Here is a 20574-nt window from a genome sequence, read left to right on the forward strand (position 1 = left end):
GATTCCATTGCAGTGTCACCAGTCATGTCCTGTAGCATGGGGCTGACGTGGTAAATTGTCTACTTTATCCTTAGCGAAACTAAAACCTCATAAATCTCAAGGTAGTTTCTAGATACCTCACTCTTAAATATCACTAGGTCGATTTCTCTCTGATACCATTACATTCAATCTAACAGAGACGTCATAGTATGCCAACTGTTGAAATTTGTAGTCTGTGTGTCTCTACTAAAGAGATGCATAGAAATATATATAAAAGGCCATTTTCTGTATTTATGTTTATAATTGATCAGTACACAAAGACTTAATACTATAAGAGCATTCATAATATTGCAAAGTGTGTACTTTTCAAATGGTCTAAGTATTTTTTAGAATTTTAGTTTGACTAAGTTATTGGTCTTAAATTACAACTTAAAATTTTTTACAAGGGATGAGTCAAAAGACAAGAAGCAGTTATAATTCAAATTCAAGTATTGAATTACTTTGCCTTTTTTCTGAGGGGCTAATTATTTAAACTAGACCTGGGCATAAGATATGATTAAGATTATTTATCATCTCTGTCCTCCAGAGGGTTTATGGTAAGGCCATCATGTAAAGTAAAGCAAATGTGATAATATAGAAGAGATTGAGAAAGTATTGCTAATTTTTAAAGTACTTATACTCAAAGGAAAATCTGTCTTGAGTCCCTTAAACTTATAAATAAAAAGATAAATTATAGGAGTACCAAAGGCTAATTTAAATGTATTTGAACATATTAGCTTACCTCTAAAGTAATAAATGAAAACCAGCTACCTCCCCACCATCCCACCCCCTAGAGGTATAGGTTTTGTCTTATGCCTATAACATATGTCTGTATAAATATAAAACATGTTATGTATAATACATAGTATATATGTGGCATCTGTGGTACGTCAGTAAGTTATATGTATATGTGTGTGTGTACGCATAACTACATAACATACAAGACATGAAGCTTAGAAATGACATGATTTACTGAATGGCATATAGAGATACATATGTGCATTTAAAAATACGGAATTACACTGTACACATATTCAGTAATATTATCATTCAGTAATACAATTTTTTTCACTTAATAAATGTCAGTCACATCTTTTCACCTTGTATGTATAGATCTATCCTCAAGAAGAATTTATAGCTCTAGAAATTAACTAGGCCCTCAGTAACATATATGGAGACCATTTTCAAGTTTAAATTACATCAGCTGTTCTAGAATTTGAATTACAGTGTGTCATCTTAAATACAATACCATCTGGGAACTTCATCTTCTGTAATTAGTTCACCAAACACTGAACAGAGTTAACTCACGAAGTTTGTCAGCCATAGTTCATTATCACAGCCCTCTGTGGTTTGTAAGGAGTATCATCATTTCTCAATCTTTATATCGAGAGGAATCTTGATACCAATCGTATCAAGAATGTAATAGTGATTTCGGATGTTGGTTTACAAGTATCTCTGTGCCCAGTAGTGCTGTATATGAAATGAAGTAGAGTGGAGGTGGGATGGCATGTTGTACAGGGATTAGAAGGGTGAGAATGACTTGATTTGATTAGATGTAGAAATTTAGTATAAGATTTTAATACAGAAACATTACCTTTGCTATTTCTTAATTACCATTTTAATAGCTGAATTGGGGACAGTCAGAATGTATATTACAGGCCCTTAATGTGTGACAGATCAGATCAGAAATGTTGTGGGGGTTCAGATAATCTCTGTTAAGAATTGACAAAGCCAGAGTCTCGTAGTTGTGGTGGTGAGGAAAGTGATACAATGGATGTGTTCATTAAGAGCAGCTTTGAAAAAATGTCATTCCTTGTATGAGAAGTTGCTCAGTGTTTAATTTTGTGCTGTAGCATCCTTTTGGCTTTTGGTTTTACCTGTGTGCTTATCTGTTTCCCCCCAAAACTGTAAAGTCCTTGACAACAGGACTGTGTCTGTTCATATCTCCAGTTCTTAAGCACAGTACCTAGTGTGTAATAGATGTTCAGTAAATTTTTTAATTGTACTGAATTGATGCATTATTGTCTCTCATACGTAATACACAGGCTCAGTATACCAGCAATCTGAAGATAATCTAGTACCTTGTAATGGTCCTCCTAATCTCTTAGAACTGATTTGAGGTAAATGTTTAACCAAGAGAACTGTCTTGGATGTACTAAGGCCATTTTGACTCTTAAAAAACAATTTCTTTTGAACAATCCTAAAATAAAATGCAATGACCATAAAAGGGGAAAAATTGCACTGGGGGCAGGGGGCACAGTAGTACATAAACTCTTACAGATGCCTCACAAGTTGCATTTAATCCTCATGGTTTAATCTTACTGAAACATGTTATATTACTGGCTCTCCAGGATTAGAGAGATCATAGCCCCTGAAACTAATTTAAAATTATTTATCATTTTGAGCTTTTGAATGCTCACCCCAAGTAGGGGATTTCTTAGGGAGCAGTAGTTATAAATAGTGTATCTCTTACTAAGCATTTACTTTCTGCTCACTGTATGTCCCGTTTTCTAAGAATTACTTCAGTTCTCTGCTTTTAGATGGGCTGTTTAGACTTTGAAAGCTAACCTGCCAGGCTTTATCAGACTGACTTAACACCTGTCCATGTTTGTTACTGCTTTCAATATCTGTTATAGAAATATGTGTGCACATGTGTGTTTGTATATAATGGTAGGGTGGGTATAGCAGCTTCCTAAAAGAGGAAAAGCCAACTGGCTTTTCTGAAAAGACCTTTCCACCCCCACCTTTTGGCAGGCAGCCAGAGTTAATCCTTACATGTTTGATTGGAACAGCTGAGAGAGTGTCTTGCATATCTGAAGGTCTCCAGTGGACTCATGTTGCCTCAGAGTTGGGGCCGCCTTCCTCTTCTCTAGTGCTGATCCTGCCAGCTGTCCAGCCTCTGTTAAAGCACAGCGAAGGAGGTGTTAGATGATACACATCCACTGTCATGAAAGGGATCCCTTTACTACATGTAGCAGTGTGACTTCTTTTTTCTCCCATTCCTTTCCACGACAGAGGGGTTTTATACTGTTAATCCTAGCACCTGTCTCTGCCGGAGACAGTTAGAAGGGGTGTGTGTGTGTGGGTGTGTGTGTGTGTGGGTGGGTGGGTGGGTGGGGGTGTGGGGTGTGCGCGCGCATGCGCACCATCCTGCCCAAGACGGAATAGAGAAATAATACCAGTCCCATCTGCCTTTCCATGTCCTGGATTGGGAGTGTTCCCTCTGACGCACTTAAAGCCTGGAACATATATATAATTTTGGATCCTGGATACCTTGTGCTTCCTACTGTTTTTGCTTGCCACTTTAAGGAGCCCATGTTCTTTTCCTGGCTGTCATTCTCTGCCTCTTGAGTTTCTGGTGGAGCTGTCAGTTTAAAAACAACAATAATAGCAAGTCTCTAGTATAGTTGTCAGTCTGTAACTAGTAACTCAGTTGGAGCTTGTTGCTTTCTCCCTGAACGGTTCTTCTGGGTAGCGTTGAATCTTACTGGGGCGGAAGCCTGGGCTGAACCAAGCTCCAGCTTCATCATCTGAGCCAGCATACCTATCTGCATAGACTGGGAGTCAGCCAAAGATTTTTTGGTGCTACCTAGTTTCTTTGGACAGGACAGCCAGAGCAAGCAGGTCAAAAGTGTAGACCCTTTTGGTACTGTCTTTATCTGAAGATTTTTCCCCCCTTTGCTATGTATGGTGTATATTGTATGGATTATCAATATCCTGTTGTCCAGGTAAGCTAAGGGCTATAATTTGTTTTGTTGTTGTTGGTTTTTTTTAAGGTGCTGTCTGATTGATGTGAAGGTTTTATGGTGGGATGAAATGCTTATAAGCTTTCTGTCTTTTGACCTGGTACCATTCAGGGCATAGATTTCTCATAGTATTTTGCTAATATGCTGTAACAGGAAGTTTGAGTTTTATAGTACTGAGGGCTGGGCAGGGGAGGTTGCTTTCAACTCTAGAAGTTCTGAAACTTCACAGAGATTCCTCTGTGTGTGTGTGTGCGCGCACACGTGCGCGCGTGTGTGTTAAACAGTGGGCTTGGCATTATAAATGTAACATAACTAAGTCACCGTCTCAGAGTAAACTTGAGGCTTCATTTTGAGTAGATGAGAAGCACAGATGGCGGTTTCCAAACGTTGCTGTATTTTTCAGAAAGGTAATGTACGGTAGAGGGCACCCTCCCCAAACTTAATATTTTAGACTATTTTGCGATGAGATAAGTAGTATCTTAGTTATGAACTTCTTGAAGTCTAGAATCAGAAGATTTTAAGTCATTATCAAATATATTTCTACATATCTATTTCTCTTTAAGTTAGTAGCTATAAGTATAGTGAGTAAAGCTGAAGAATCCTGGATTCTGATTCAAGCTATAGTGTTAACCACCTCCATGATAAGCTCAAATAGCTTCGTTTAATTTGACTTCACTGTATGTAAAATGAAGGGATTGGACCAAATGATCCTTCATATGGCATGACTCTTTGAAATATTGATTGTGCTGAAAACCTAGAATAGGAAAATAAAAACAGTTAATACAGTTAATTCTGAATTATAGATCCTAGTTGTTTTCTCAGTTTGTTTTGGTTTATTTGTGTTTTCATGGCACATAATTATTATTTTTTTCTTTCAAATGGCCATTTCTCTAATAGTTAGCTCCTAAGTTGTAGGCTGGACAGAAATGCATAGGGTTAAAGGAAGTGACAAACTAACCAGTACATCCTATTAGGTATTTTGGGCCTACAGGCTAAACCAGGCTATTTTTATTTAGACCTGGACCTATTGGGTAAGCTCTCCAGAGTAACACAGCTCTCATTCAGGTCTTATGCTACCAGTGTTGAAGTCAGATGGGAGGGGATGTGGTTATGTGATTATGTTTCTTCAACTGTATTCTAATACATTGGTCTACATTATGTGGTTTATTTCTATTATATATACATGTTTCCATTATTTTGAGTTATTCAGATGAAGAGTATATTACATTTACCATAATGAAATTTTGGTATATTTGTGGGTCTTACTACCTGTGGACTCCATCTCTACTGGCATAAAACAATAGATTGGGCTGCATCACAGTTTAAGCCTGGAAGTGTCATGAGACTACATTAGAAGCAGAGCTTCTTAAAAGTAAATATTGATGTGCTTTTGAAGAGAAACATCTGTGAACATTTTTTCTGAGACCCAACTAGCAAAGTAAGGGACATGTAATAGCAGTCATAAAAGTAAAATTGAGAAAAAAAAACTGGAAAAGCGAAAGTGTTTCCAAAGAAGATTGAAGTATCAGACATATATGTGGGGGGAAAAAAAAAACAAATTATAAAGTGTAGAAGAAGTTTTGAGGTAGAAAACTGGCCACCCCACAACGAAGCAAAGATTATGGGATGGATTAAAGAATTCCTGTGTAGAAATTACGACATGAGGGGCACCTGGGTGGCTCAGTAGATTTAGTGTCTGACTCTTGGTTTCGGCTCAGGTCCTGATCTCATGGGTCGTGAGATCAAGCCCCACATGAGATCAGACCTTGGGCACTGCACTCAGTGGGAGTCTGCTTGAATCTTTTCTCCCTCTGCCCCTTCCCCCACTTGCACGCTCACGCTCACGCTCTCGCTCTCTCTCAGATAAATAAAATCTTTTTTAAAAAGAAATTATGACATGTTTGCTATAAAGTCTTTTGCAGTAAAATTTTATTCATTTATAATAAAATGAATTTGCCATCCCAAATCTTTTTGGTCATTAGGATTTAGTATTGATAAATGTCATGCTCACTCAGTATTTGAAACACTTTGCTGGCCTTGCTCTATTTAGTAGATTTATTCCATCTGAAATTAAGGTAGCTTAGAAAGGCAGGTAATGGGATGTTAGAATTTAAGAGTACACTTTCCATTCCACCACATCAGGGAAATTAATGGGATTGAAAAAACAATTTGAAATTGAAGGATCCAAAACTATTTTACAGTCTTATTTATTAATTCAGTTAGGGTAGTAGTTTTCTTTCATTGCATTTATAAATAGGTAATAGATGGTTGTTTGCTACCTAAACTTTTATCTCAACTATGGTTACAAAATTTTCTTACTGGTTTCTGTTATATTCTTTTTTTTTTTTTTTAAGATTTTATTTATTTGAGAGAGAGAGAATGAGAGACAGAAAGCAGGAGAGGGAGGAGGGTCAGAGGGAGAAGCAGACTCCCCGCCGAGCAGGGAGCCCGATGCGGGACTCGATCCCAGGACTCCAGGACCATGACCTGAGCCGAAGGCAGTCACTTAACCAACTGAGCCACCCAGGCGCCCCGTTTCTGTTATATTCTTAAACTTTGGTAAATTAAAGCTCCTCACTGGATAGCATGTGCAGTTCTGTACCAGTGTGTTATGCCACTAGAAATTATGGAGGATGTGGCTGAACAGTATTTTTTTTAAAAATTAAAGATTTTGCACCCTTTTTTGAATTTCTCAACGTAAGGCAATGAAGTATTTTCAGAACTTGATCATTCATTGCTCTTGCTCATAATAAAATCACGCATGTCTTAAGAGTGTGCAATTGAAACTGGTTGTTTTATTAAGATTTTTGCAGAACTAAATCTGGACCAAATCAGGTTAAAATACAAGCAGAGTAAGTAGATAGGGGCTTGCTAGAAATGACTTACAGGACAATGACTATAGTCTCCCTGCCCAGAAAAAAATCTATTCATTGAGAAACTATTCCTGAAATTATTCTTTTGGATTAAACATTACTGCCTTTGACTGAATGGTTAAAATATAACTTGTTAGGGTGGCTTCTGTCAAAAAAAAAAAAAAAACCAAAACCCCAAAAAACAGAAAACAAGTGTTGGTGAGGATGTGGAGAAGTTGGAATCCTTGTGCATTGTTGGTGGGCGTATAAAATGGTGCGGCTGCTGTAGAAAACAGTATGATGGCTCCTCAAAAAAATTAAAAATAGAACTGCCATATGGCCCAGCAATTCCACTTCTGGGTATATACCCAAAAGATTTGAAAGCAGAGTCTCAAAGGGATAATTGTACACTCATGTTCACAGCAGCATTATTCACGACAGCCAGAAGGTGGAAGCAACAACCCAAGTGTCCATCAGTGGATGAATGAGTGGATAACCAAAATATGGTATATGCACACAGTGGAACATTATTCAGTCTTAAAGATTTATCTATTAGAATGAGAATGAGTCGGGGGGAGGGGCAGAGCTGGAGAGGGAGAGAAAGCATCTCAAGCAGACTCCCTCCCGAGCAGGGAGCCTGACGTGAGGCTTGATCTCACGACCCTGAGATCATGACCTGAACCAAAATCATGAGTCAGACGTCTGGCTCAACCAACTGAGCCACCTAGGCGCCCCTACTCAGTCTTAAAAAAAGGAAAATTCCTACAGAAGCTGTAACATGGATGAACCGTGAGGATAGTACCCTCAGTGAAATAAGCCAGTCACAAAGAGACAAATACCATATGATGCCACTTCTGTGACGCACCCGGGGTCGTCAAATTCATAGAGACAGAAAGTAGAGTGGTAGTTGCCAGGGGCTCCTGAGGACGAGGAGGATGGAGAGTTACTGTTCAGTGCGTAGAGAGTCTCAGTTTTAAAAAATGAGGAGCGTTCTGGTGATGGATGGTGGCAGTGGTAGCGCATTATGAATGTACATGATATTACTGAACTGTATTCAGTTGACCCTTGAACAACGCGGCTGTGAACTGTTTGGGTCCACTTCTATGTGAAGTTTTTACAGTACGGTATTGTGGATGTATTTTCTCTCTCTCATGATGTTCTTAATAACTTTTTCCCCCTCTAGCTTATGGTAAGAATACAGTGTACAATACTACCTATAAATATGTGTTCAGTGACTGTTTATGTTATCAGTAAATCTTCCAGTCAGTAGTAGGCTATTAGAACTTAAGTTTTGGGGGAGTCAAAAATTATACATGGATTTTTGACCATCTTGGGCGTCAGGTCCCCTAATCCTTGTGTTGTTCAGGGGTTAGCTGTACTTGAAAATGGCTAAGAGAGTAAATTTTATGTGTATTTTGCCACAACAAAAAAATATTGAGGGGGAAAATGTAACTTGTTGCAAGTTAAGGGTTTGTCTTTTATCCCAGTTTTTCCTGAGGCAGTTTTACTTAACTGTCTGTCACCCACTGAAAACATTGACACTGATTATCGTTTTGAGGTGAATGGGCAGTTGGAGGAAAAAACGAGGCCTTACATTATGGGGAGGGGGGAGCTAAGTGTCTGTGAGCCAAGTACAGCTTAAGGATATTCGGCATCTGGAAGATTGGGAGAAAGAAAGTTGCCTATCTGAAAGATCCATTTGCCTAGCGCATGCTCGGATCTGCAGAATGCTGTGGGCTGAATTAGCCCTTAGACTGTCCACTTCTTTGTGGGAAGGCGACCTTGATGTAGAGGGATATATGTGTTCTTTGATTTCTCATTCTGAGGATTTTTGTTTTTTGAGTACCTACTATGTGCCAGATACTGTGCACAGGGATTTGGAGGTGAAGAAGACAGGAGAGTCTTCAGTAATTTATTTAGTAATAGAGACAGCATATTTTAGTATTGAAGAAACAACACCCTGCAGTTTTCATAGGCTCATCAGGTATTACTGTCTCGATAATCTGGTTATTGATAAATTTGTTTATATCCCATCCCTTTCAATATTTAATATTTCCTTAATCTCAGAGAATACAGAGAGTGTACACATAATTTCAATTGCATATATAACTCTAGTTGTCTAGACTTTGGGATATTTTAAAGATACAAGAGTATGTTACCCAAATCTAGGTGATAATTTATGAAGTAATGTTTTCTAATTTCTCTGGCCTCACCTGTGTCTTAGAGTATGTTTTTTGGGGTCTTGTTCTAAAGATTTGATTTTTAGGGACAAGAAATAAATGTGAGGGTTATTTGGGTTTTATGAACATATAAGGTCTAAAGCAGTCATTTCAAATGCTGCTCTCACCTTTTCTTTTTTTTTTCAAGAATGGGTTCTATAAAACTGATCCCTGCCTAAACTAGAGAAAAGAAGCAAGGAAATAATAGAGTTAGCCTTAATTTGGCTTCATTTATACTAAAGGGAATGTGGGGGCAAAGGATATTAAAGTGGCATTGTGTTAGAGATGCTTCTGGGAAGGTATTTAATATCTATTAGGTGTAAATTGTTATTTACACTTAGGGTTATTGTGTGGGGATGTGCTGTGAAAAGCTTTTATACTAACAAGTTTTTATTATTGCAGGAAATGCTATCCCTTTAATGTTGCTTTTCACTTGGGTGTCAGAGGCAGCCTGGGAAAGTATGAGCAAAACCTGCCTTCCAGCCAGGGACTGTTGGATCTGCTTTTATAGCATTGCTGGTGCGTGGGTGGAAGTTACGGAAGTTGAGTCACATCTAATGTAAAATTGTGAAGAGCAAGAGCACCTAAAGTTGTATTTTTTTAAAAAAAATCAGTGAGTATTATTTTGTCTAGAATCTGAACTATTCTAATCAAGTTGAAAATAAGGCCTTTCTCCCACTCTCTTTTTGTACATCTTCCTTTCAGCCTCAAATTTCTGAGATACTGAAGTGAATTTATAAATTCGACATATTTCCAAGTACCTTTTTGGAAGAAAAGAACACTTTTCTAATGTTTTGATAACCACATGGATACTCTTCATTCTTAGGTACCCATGTATCTAAAATAAATGGATAGAGATAGAAATCAAGGCATTATAGCTTGATTTCAGCAAACATTTCTTCAGTACTGTGTATTCAAGCACTGCGTTAGGAACTGGGGATATGGTATGCAACACACAATTCCTACTGTCAGATTGCTCATCATCAAGTCATACCCCCAACAGTTATGAACCGTGGGCTAGGCACTAAGGCATAGGGAAAAGGGGGACTTAACCCAGATGTGGGAGCAGGGAGGGTCAGGCAGGACAAGCTCTAGGGCAGGGGATCCCTGAAGTGAGCTTTGAAGGAAGAATTCACCAGTTAGCCAGATAGAAGGCCCTGTTCAAGGGAGTAAGAACATGAAACAGAAAAGAACAGAAACACGGTATCGTTGAGGAACGTGGCTTAGTGTGCTAGGAGCAGAGAAGAGTGGTGGCGGCAGGAGGGGAAGCAGGGACTCTAATTTGGGATAGTGAGGGTAGGTTATGTGGTAGGCACCTACTTAAGAGTTAGGACTTTCCCCCCTTTTAGCCTGTGGGGAATAGTTGAGGATTTTAATCAGGGAAATGGCATGGTGGGATTTACACTTGGAAGGAGGTCCCTAGCAGTGGTGAGCAGCGCAGATAGCAAGAGTGGTAGACTGGAGGCAGAGGGACAAGTAGGAGGCTAGATATGAAATAATATGGTCAGAACTGAGTTTGTGGTGCTAGGGATGGAAGGAAAGGGTAGATTGCACAGAAATCTGGTTTAGTGTGGTGTTGAGTGAGAAGGAGGATCTTGGAAGGATCCCAGACATTCCATCCCAGAAAATACCCTGGAATGAGTTGCTCATTGGTACACTACAGGGCACATTCAGCCACTAGGGGACTCCAGTTGTTTTGCTGGGTCAGATCCAGGCTGTTCAATTGCTCTTCTCTCTCTTGGGCATCAGGGAGCAAATTGTCTTCTATAATGCCAGCCTTGAAAGTCAGGGATACACTTCAAAATATCCTTGAGTATGTCCTGTTATTTGGTGAGTTTATGAAAATCATTGTAATTTTTATTTTGACATTAGCTCATACTAACTCTTTCTTGTGGTCATGACTATTGTAAGCTTATTATTTGCAGTATAAAATGTTGGTCCTGCATGTGCAAAGGACGCATGAATACCAGGCCAAAGGCAACTTGTGTCCTGGCGCTAGTCCTGGGCTTTTTGCTTGTAGGGATTCCTCATCTGCCTCTTCATTTAAAAAAAAAAAAATTTTTTTTTTTCTTGGGGCCTTGGTGTGTGCCTTTATGTATGGAGGCCGCAGTCACACACAAGCTTCAAGATAACCACGGCTTTCATAACAGTAGCGTGTGTGTGTGTGTGTGTGTGAGAGAGAGAGAGAGAGAGAGATGGGGAGTGGGGGAGTCCGTCTTGCTCAAGGTTTTCTGCCCCTAGCACTATATGGACTAATGGATTCAGAAAATGGTAAACAGTGATTCTCAGGTTTAGTTTCTTATATTAGAACTGAAAACATAAATAATTATCCCATAAATGTGATTTAGATTTTTTTGAAAAGTACACTGGGTTGCCTTTGCTTCCAGTGAAACTCACCTACCTCTTTTCTGCTTACTCTGTATTTTTAAAAAATTTGACTGTATTTTATCTCCTAATTGGCTTTTCAGTTGCAAATTCAGAAATGCAGTATGTCCTATCTTCTAGATCATTTCTAAAAATGTTAAATAAGAACAAGCCTAGTACTGATCTGTTCCTTTTCTCAAAGTGATATTTTTTTCTCCTAATGTTTAAAGATCCCATTCTTTGGTACATATTTCTTTATGCATTGTGGATTATACCAAAAGTATGCAGATATCTATAAAATGCCCAGAATACTGCCTGACTTATTGTAGGTATTCCGTAAATAGCTATGATTATGCCAGTCTCTGCAGGTTCTCCAGATTGGTAGTTTCTGTATTCTTTTTAGAATTTTTGTTAAAATGATTATTAATTTGGGTAGGAGCATGATGATGTTATATTGGCAATGTGCCAACCCACATTATTATACAGTTCATTTTAAAAAGGCTGGTTATGCATTTTGTCAGACAAATCCTCATAAAGATAGCAAAACATGGTGTATTCTCAGTGTGATTTGTGATTTTATTTTACTTTTTTTTTGATTTGTGATTTTAAATCTTGATTTCTTTAGTGTTTATCTTAAAAATAGGAAGCTTAATTTTAGAATTAATCTCTTTGCCTTTGGGTAATCTGTTAGAGATTATAACAATAAAAATACCAAAATGAAAATATAAATAAAATCCTTTAGAATAGGATCTTATTTATTAGAATACTAAAAAATGGGAGATCTTCGTTTTTATGAGATAAATGATAAACACCATAAACAACATCTACACAGATTATTTCATTTGAAAATTTATTAATTCAAAGTAGGGAGATTATGGAATTTATATTTGGAAGTTAAAGACTTAAGATCAATTGTAAAGGGCAGAATCAGGACTTAGACCAAGACTCCCAGACTGAATCACCCCTTTATGCTTTTTTCATTATGTCATTTTAATAAGAGAATGTTAAACTCCTACGTTCAGCGAACGTCCTCACAGATCTTTTCTATCTATAACACTCTGTAGTAACAATTACTGTTTACATAATGACACAGGTACCCAATGTGTATATAGGAAAGGGTTTATGATTTTCAGGAGAGGCTGAAATCCAGAAGCCCCAGGGAACACAAAGGGTGGCTTCTGTTAACCGGAATTTATAATGAAACTGGAAGCCTTCAGCAGTCAAATCTGGATGTACTTTTGTAGACACCTTCAGTTTCTTAAACAGTCATGTTTATAGACACCTTTTCCAGAATCCCCAGGTTTTTTACAGTAGAAAGAATAAGTACTTAGATAACCTTCCTACTCTCTTTTCGTCCTTTGTGGTCATTAGACTGATTTAGGACAGTCAGGTTCTTGCCCTTTCTCATTCCTTGAAAACCCTCCTGTAAGTGGTCATTCAGCAGCTTTTCACATCTTTCATTAAATCCACTACATCTGTAAACTGTACATCAGTGGAAATGTTTTTTTTTAAATAATTTTTGTTTCATTTCTTATTTATGATTAGATATTCACGGGTGGAATACTTTAAATCTGTATTAACTATGCTGAGCTGCTATGAATGCTTCCAATGCTATGTAATTAATGCCCCCATAGCAGATATTCATTCCTTAAAATATGCTTGCACATGGCGCCTGCCCCTCCCTCTCTCTCTCCCCCTCCTTCCCTCCTGCACACACACACACACACACACACACGCGTGCGCAAAGCACACACCAAACTGCCATTCTCCAGCAGGCCTGTTTTCTGGAGTTGGGAGATGTCAGCCGTCCGGGAGGGGTGAGGGGAGGAGGAAGAGGTGGGGCTCCACTCTGATTAATTACCTTAGGCATTCAGGGGTGGGGCTTCCTTCAGCCATCTGCCTGAGATATGGGAGGGAGCTGGAGAGAGAAGGAGGGGGAGAGGCTGCCAGAGAGGAAGAGAAAAGAAAGGAAGAAACGCTAGAAAGAAAAAGGAAGGGGAACGGGATAAAGGGAGATCAGTAGCCTGCCCCGAAATAGCTAGCCTGGGGGGGGGTGGGGGGAGCTGTGGAGGTGCGCCCCAGCAGGACTGCCCTGAAGGGCTCATCCTCCGTGCCGTTTGGTTTATGGAGGAAAAGAAAATGGTCACTCAGGTAAGATTTGTGTTTCCTTCGCGTGCCTCTTTTCTGGTTTCTGGGATCTAAATAAAGACCTGGGGGTCGGGCATAGTAGGTAGAGTTTTAATAATGATTGTCTTCTCAGAGAAGGCCAGATTTATTGTTATCAACTGAAAAGTGTTAGTCTGTGTCTGCTGAGTGTGTGTGCGTGCGTGTGTGTGTGTGTGTGTGTGTGTGATGTATCCATATCCTTTTTTCTCTCCCCCTCCCTCAGCTCCATAGCAGATTCCTGTTTCCTGTGCTGTGCAGCTGTAGCTCAGGAAAGACCCTGTGGGGATTTGTCTACCTCTTTGTCTTGGTTCTGAGAAGAGGGAGGGAGAGAGACTGCAGAGGTAGGAAGAGATCCTTACAGACTGCCAAAAAGAGGGGAAAGGGATTGACTTCCTTTTAAGAATTGCAGAAGAATTTGTGTTCTAGGGAAATCTGATTCCTGATTCACTGTGGTTTCTCGGGATTGGCTGTGGAATTGCCATTCTGCTGCCTTCTCTGTAAATGGCTTATTAAAAATGAAGGCTAGAAAAATAGGCTTCATTTTCATGGCTTTGTCACTGGCAAAGAATGTTTTCAGTAGGAACCATGGGAATATCCAGGTGTAGCAGAGGCAGGTAGAGCCCTCTGTGAGAGGAGAACAAATCTGAATATATAAATGACAATCACACGGGCAGTAAAAGGCATTTGAAGGAGAGGGAGTAGGAAATGGAAGATCTCTTTCTCTCTCGCTTTCTCTCTCTGCCTGTCTTTGGTTATGCCAGGCAATATCTAATCTGCATTTTAGCAAGTCATTCCTGACAAATGGAAAGGTGAATACTCTTCCCCAGTTCCCCCTGGCCGTGCTCTTTTTCTCGTTGGCACCCTCTGCATGTTCCTTTTACCCTTTTTTCTTTACACATAGGTTGAGAGGGAATGATGAGACTGCGATTGATCAGTGAAATCATTTGCATGGGTGAGCGTTCCTGTCCTTTAGGCTCAGACTTAGGATCGGTGTCCCTCCAGGCTTTTATGCTCTGTAGGGAAATTTCATTACTGGACAGTGCTTTCCTTTTAAGGAGTTTGCCCTTTTTTTTGTATTCTCTCTTTTCTTTTCCTCTCCAAGTCACCACCGGAGGGCGAGAGAGTCGGCTAGCTATCTGGAGAGAGGCATCATTTTAGGAGCAGGAACAGTGTTCCGTTAAATGTTATATAATGCCCTGCAGTGCTGTTTGGAAGGAGGGAAAGCATTAGGGAGATTCTGCCAACGTGACCTAGAAGGAAGGGAAGTTCCAAAGAATATGTCTTTCCAGAGTGATTTTTCACCAGATCTGAGTTTGGGGATTATCAAGAAACCCTCCTTGTGGAAAGGGGAGAAACCTTTGAAATATTTTCTTTTCCACTTCTTATTCCTTTGTTGTTAGCCTAATTAACTCTTTAAAAATACTGCTTTACTTTTTAAAAATTTCCATAAAAGAGAAGACCTGTTTCTGGATTCTCTTTGCTGCTTGGGAGATGATACTTCTTAACCTTGGAGCCCTCATTCAATTTTCATTAACTGGCACTATTACAAGGGCGACAGCTCTCTTCTTTCTCAGCGGTTACTGAGGGCTTTCCAACTACTTGACTTTTCATTATATATATTTTTAAATCAGTGAAAGTTCTCTAAACTAGTGCTTTTTCTAATCAGAAGGTTTCTGTGGCCTCTTGGAACGTGTGCCCTTCGTTTCTGGACGAGCTGGGTGAGCATGTGTAAGCACAGGTTAGAATGCACATGCTCATGCACACTTCATGTTGCAGTCTGAAGAACTGGTGTTTAAGAGAACTGTGGTCCTAGCAGCGAAGCAGAAGAGAGAAATAAGCTGGAAAGAAGGATTTCTTGGTGGCTAAGAATTCTAAGAGATAAATTAAAATCACTGCGGTTGTCTCAGGATGTGCTGGATGCTGAGAGAAGGAAGTTGCTCATTTTTGCCCATCCCGAATTTCTATAACTGGGAAGTACAGAGTATCAGATTTGTGGATTTTCAGTATGTATGCCAGCATATTTGTTTTGGTACATATTCTTTCTGTGTAATATAACATACATGGTTCTTAGTAATCTAGAAAAAAATCAAAGGAAATAACCAGATGGGCCACATCTTTATTTGTCCTTACAAGGTTTTGGGTTTTTTTATTTGTTTGTTTTTCGTTTTTGTTTTTCAAGCTAGACACCTAATCCCAATATTTGATAATGATCTGTCAGATAAACTTTCTGAATATAAAATGTCTGCGCTGTTCAGGGTTTGGTTATCAAAGTTAAATGGTTAATTATGGTGTTTAGTGCCTTGACTAGTATACTAAGAAAGGTATTTGGATATATTTTTATCATTTTGTCACCTAGGTTCTTTGCATATTGGATCCTGACATTTCTGTATCCCTTTATTTTAAATTAATTGCTCACTTTGATGGAAGAAGGGCGAAGTGGATGGCAATATCAGACCCATATCAATAGTTGCGCCTTATTATTTTATCGGCTCTAGTTTTATAAGACCAGTTCTGGGGGTAATTAGCGAACTGCTCTGTCATTTATAATAGGTAATCAGTGTTCTGTTTAAAAAAAAAGCAAATGACAATTTAATCACAAAATTCTAATATTCTAGACACATGCTCCTGTGACTTTTTAAAATACAGCTTTAGGTGTATCCATTGTTCATGTAATGTCTTAGGAGTTTTTCACTGAGATACTTTGTTATTTCTGAGTATGTGAATGAAATTATTGCATCTCTTCACATCTATAAAAACAATGTAGAATAAAAGGAAGGAAAAGAGAAGTCATTCTTGTAATATGTGTAAAATTAGAAAAACAAAATTGCAAATGACTTCAATTAATAAAAAAAATGTTTAGCCAGACTCAGACTCAGTTATACTGTTTGTTGTTGAAAGGAAAAGTATACCAGGCAGAGAGGAAAAGATCTTACAGTATGGATGTGAAAGAAAATTTTTGTACTCCTATAGTGTAAGACTGCCAGTTTCTGTGGAACACAAAGCCCTTCCTTTCTTGGACAGCTCAGTGCTTTGCTGGCATTTTCTTCAAAATCTGTTTTCCATCAGGACTGAGAGGAGGGAAGGTGTTAAGAATAAGGAAGGTTGGAAAGGGGGTTGCTGTTCCTTTAAATAGTGCAGTGAGCCCATGTGGCAGCAGGCCGGCTCTGGAGTGTATTCTTTTGTAATGAATCACCAGTTCCATTGTCTGCTATCTCCCCTCTTTGTAGCTGCAAGGCTGAAGTCTTTCACCTGAGCTGCTGCCCGTTCGCTATTCTGTTCCAGGGTGGTTGGGAGAAGAGAAGAGGGAGGGTATTTTATACTTTAATTAAAGACAGATAACAGAGCAGGTATGTTTTGCTTTGTTTCATTTTCCCCTATCCTTTCTGTGTTTGTTTTTTTGAAATGAGTTGGAGTAAGGAATCAGTTCTGTGATCTAGCTTAAGCATATTCCATTTTTCTGTGGATTTTGAAAGTGCTCGTGATTATTTAGTCTCCATTTTGTGGCATTGCTTTAAAGTGATTCCATTCGCTTGCCTGCCAATTCCACCAAACCTCATCCCACCCTTCATCCACAGAGCTTCAGCCCACACTGTTTGTTTTGGCACACTTTCCACTTTCTATGGGCTGCACAGGACGCTGGGAAGTTGGGGGTAGGTGCAGATTGTGGGTTGGAGACTAATTTATGTTACTTTACAATGAACCAAAAAAAGCCCTCACTTTTTCCAGAGATTTGGTTTCTTTCTGAATTCTTCTACACTGCTCCATATCTTCAGTTATAACCATTGCCTTGCCAGAGCCAAGATGGACTCTTAAAAAATATTGCTATGCTAAAAATTACTAAGCTTTCCTGAAAAGATAACCCAGAATTGCATAAATGTGATTAAATCTGAGCAATTTTGACTCATTAGATGATTTTTCTTCCCAGTCATCCCCGTTCCCCCACCCCCACCACCCACACACACACCTTTTTTGCCCCTTCTCTTTTTTTTAACTTCACCTTTCTCCTTAGTTTTACAGTTGAGACTCAGTAAGCTTAGTGTTTGATAATCTACTATTCAAGTTTTTATGGCCATGGAGGACATCTCCATGTTGCAAGGTAAAGGACACTCATCCCCGTCTCCGTGATAGCGCATGGCAGAAAGGCCTGGTTTTGTTCCTCTGGTTTTCTGTTTTTGCCTGAAAATTTTCAAACTCATATCTACACAGATGGCCATGTGAAAACAGTTTCATCTCTCTTTTGACTTCTGGTTTGTGGACCAGTCACGTTTTAACATCTTTGTATAATTCCTTACCTCGGGTTGTTTCTTGGGCTTCGCTAGATGACACTTGGGTCATCGCCAGGAACCAGTCACAGAGCTGATACCGCCCCTCTGCCCAGAGGCCTCTTTCTCTGGTGTACTGTTCCTCTCTGGAACCTGACATTGTTGGTGTCCCAAGGCATTCCCTTCTGCAGCCATAATCCTTCGCTCTTTCTGTTTCATCATTCCAGACCCACTGTCCAGTCTTTCTTTTAAGCTTCCTTCACAGCGCTTGGTATGTGAAATCCAACAAACGCAAATGGGACGCAGCCCTGCTGTACATGGCTGCTGTGGTGAATGCAGCAACTTTATGATTGGGCGTCGGTGCTCAGTGGCCCGGCTAAGCCTTAGGAACGCCGCGGTCTGCCATGCTGTAGTATTGCTGTTTCCCGGGTGCTTAAATGTGCCTCTGTTTCTATTAGAATGATGACATTCAGGAAACCTTAGAATATTTTGTTAGAGGTCATTGACAGAGTGAATTATTTAAAGTGCAGGTCTCATTTTGTCACTCCTGTGCTTTAAACCTTCCCAGCTGTTTCCCTGCAGACTCAATAAAATCCAGTGTCCTTACTCTGGTCTCTGAGGCTCTGCGCGGTCAGGAACCTTCCTGCCTCCCCGGACATCGCTCCAGAGGCCAGTGACTCTGGCCTCTTTGCTAGTTTCTTAACACACACCTTGTGTCCTCCTGCTCTGGGCCTTTCCTTCTGTTTTTCTCTCAGCCTGAAATGCTCTTCCCCCCAGATAACCACAGGGCTTCTCAGGGGAAAGCACTCCCTTGACTGGCCCATCTCAGCTGAACTCCCCTATACCCATAGGCTGCTTTTTCTTAGCTTAACACTGATTGTAGTGCTTATCATTACTTGTTATAGGTATGCTTGTTTGTTCATTTTCTGTGCCACCAACCCCTTCAAAGACTATAAGCCCTGAAAGGTCAGGGACCTTGTCAGCAGTCTGCTGTATACTCAGTGTCGGGCATGTAGTCCTGATGTAGTCATAATATAGCTAATCAGCTAATCCTTATATATAGGATGTGGTACTGTCAGGTACTGTGCTAAACACTTCATCTACATTAACTCATTGAAATCCTCTCCACAACCCTATCATTATCCCTTTGGTATAGAAGAGGAAACCGAGACATAAAATGGTTAGGTAACTTGCCCAAGTTTATACAGCTGCTAAGAGATGTGAAGATTCATATCCATAGACTGGCTTGGGAATCCACACTCTAAACCATGGTACCCCAGTGCCTCTTGTAGGTATTACATATTCAGTACATGTTTGTTGAATGTGTGAATGAATTAATTTAGTTGAGACTCTTGATTCACTTCTGGAATTTCTATCTCTGACTTACTCAAGGCTTTGATGGAATACAGTTGAGCCTTGAACAACACAGGTTTGAACTGCACACACCGACTTATGTGGATTTTTTTCAATAAGTACAGTATTGTAAATATTTGTTGTAAATGTATTTTCTTCTCCTTATGGTTTTCCTAGTATTTTCTTTTCTCTAGCTTACTTGATTATAAGAATACAGCACATAGTACATACAACATACAATATATGTGTTAATTGACTGTTAATGGTAAGGCTTCTGTCAACAGTAAACTATCAGTGAAGTTTTTGGAGAGTCAAAAGATATGCAGATTTTTGACAATGTGGGGGCAGAGGCACGGTAGGCACCCCAACCCGCACATTGTTCAAGGGTCAACTGTACATGCAATAATGTACATACAATGCATACCTTACATGCACAATAACATACGTACCTGCAGTAACACAACAACAACATAATTTACATACATAATCATTATTGTGGTCATATCATACATCATTGTCAATCTCTCTCTTTTTTTAAAGATTTTATTTGAGAGAGAGACACACAGAGACAGAGCAAGCAGGGGAAGGGGCAGAGGGAAAGGGACAAGCAGACTTCCTGCTGAGGAGGGAACTCGATGCGGGGGCTTGATCCGAAGACCCCGAGATCGTGACCTGAGCCTAAGGCAGACACTTAACCGACTGAGCCACCCACGCGCCCCTTGTCAGTCACTTTTTGAGATAGGTGGTATTTTTTCCCATACGTTAGACTTTGAGATTTGAGAGATCAGGCACCTGGGTGGCTCTAGGTACGGAGATAGGTTTCAAACTTGAATCTATTTAATTCTGTATTTGCATACTCTTCCATGGTACTAGCACAGCCTCATAAGATAAATAGTTCCATTGTTGGCTATTAAAAGGTAGAAGTTTTCCTTACAGCAAGCTGTTTTCATTAGGGTTTTCTCACCTCACCTCGTCCTGTCATCCAGAGTCACATAGATTTAATCTCCCTTCTTCATGAAAGCTAAATACGTGAAGATAACTGCAAAGTGTTCCCTTTCATCTTCTGTCCTTTTTGCATTTCTTACCTACTTTCTCGCATTAGTCCTCACAGATAGAAAACATACAGTTTCCAGAGACTTGAGTGTCTCGGACTGATTATTTCAATTTCTGTGAATGATTTACCATTTATATCTAATTACTAAGTAAAATATCAGTTATGAGTATTAAGGATCATATCTTTATTATAAATTTTATTTTTGATGTGTTTTGATTTTACTCATTTATTTATTTTTTTAACTCAGTTTTCATAGCTTATTGATCATGTAGTGTTATCAGCAATTTATAATTTCAAAAATGATGTGATCTCTTAAGTAGAATATTATTTTTCTTCTCCATAGTAAAGCTATGCAGGCTGTCAGCTGTTCGGCAAGAATCTACCCATCTTCTAACCTAGGTCTTGCTCAGATCCCTCAAAGGTTAACTAACAATGAAATTTTCACTTTTTTAAATTATTTTTTAGAAATACTGTTTCAAAGATGACAGTTGGACTGACAAATAACATACTGAAAATCAGCAAAAGTAAATATAACTTAGA

The 20574-nt window shown here is 39.3% G+C and overlaps 1 protein-coding gene across 21 annotated transcripts in view; it reads left to right on the forward strand.

Moving 5' to 3' along the window:
* The window catches only part of RBFOX2 (RNA binding fox-1 homolog 2), a 279715-nt gene that overhangs the window by 169710 nt on the left and 89431 nt on the right, over nt 1–20574 (forward strand). Inside the window, exon 1 of one of the 21 annotated variants that reach the window (XM_045872621.3) lies at nt 3198–3746. The exons of 18 other annotated variants lie outside the window; for them this stretch is intronic. In XM_045872621.3, the coding sequence (XP_045728577.1) occupies nt 3702–3746 (45 nt within the window). In that variant the 5' untranslated portion in view covers nt 3198–3701. Of the gene's footprint in view, nt 1–3197; nt 3747–10635; nt 10666–13153; nt 13351–20574 lie in introns of those variants that run through there. 2 more of the 21 variants (XM_045872624.3, XM_045872622.3) reach the window with 2 other exon arrangements.

The sequence above is a fragment of the Mirounga angustirostris genome, unplaced genomic scaffold, assembly GCF_029215605.1.
Source record: "Mirounga angustirostris isolate CCGP_5_RB_7025 unplaced genomic scaffold, mMirAng1.0.hap1 SCAF_5, whole genome shotgun sequence".
Classification (NCBI taxonomy): domain Eukaryota; kingdom Metazoa; phylum Chordata; class Mammalia; order Carnivora; family Phocidae; genus Mirounga; species Mirounga angustirostris.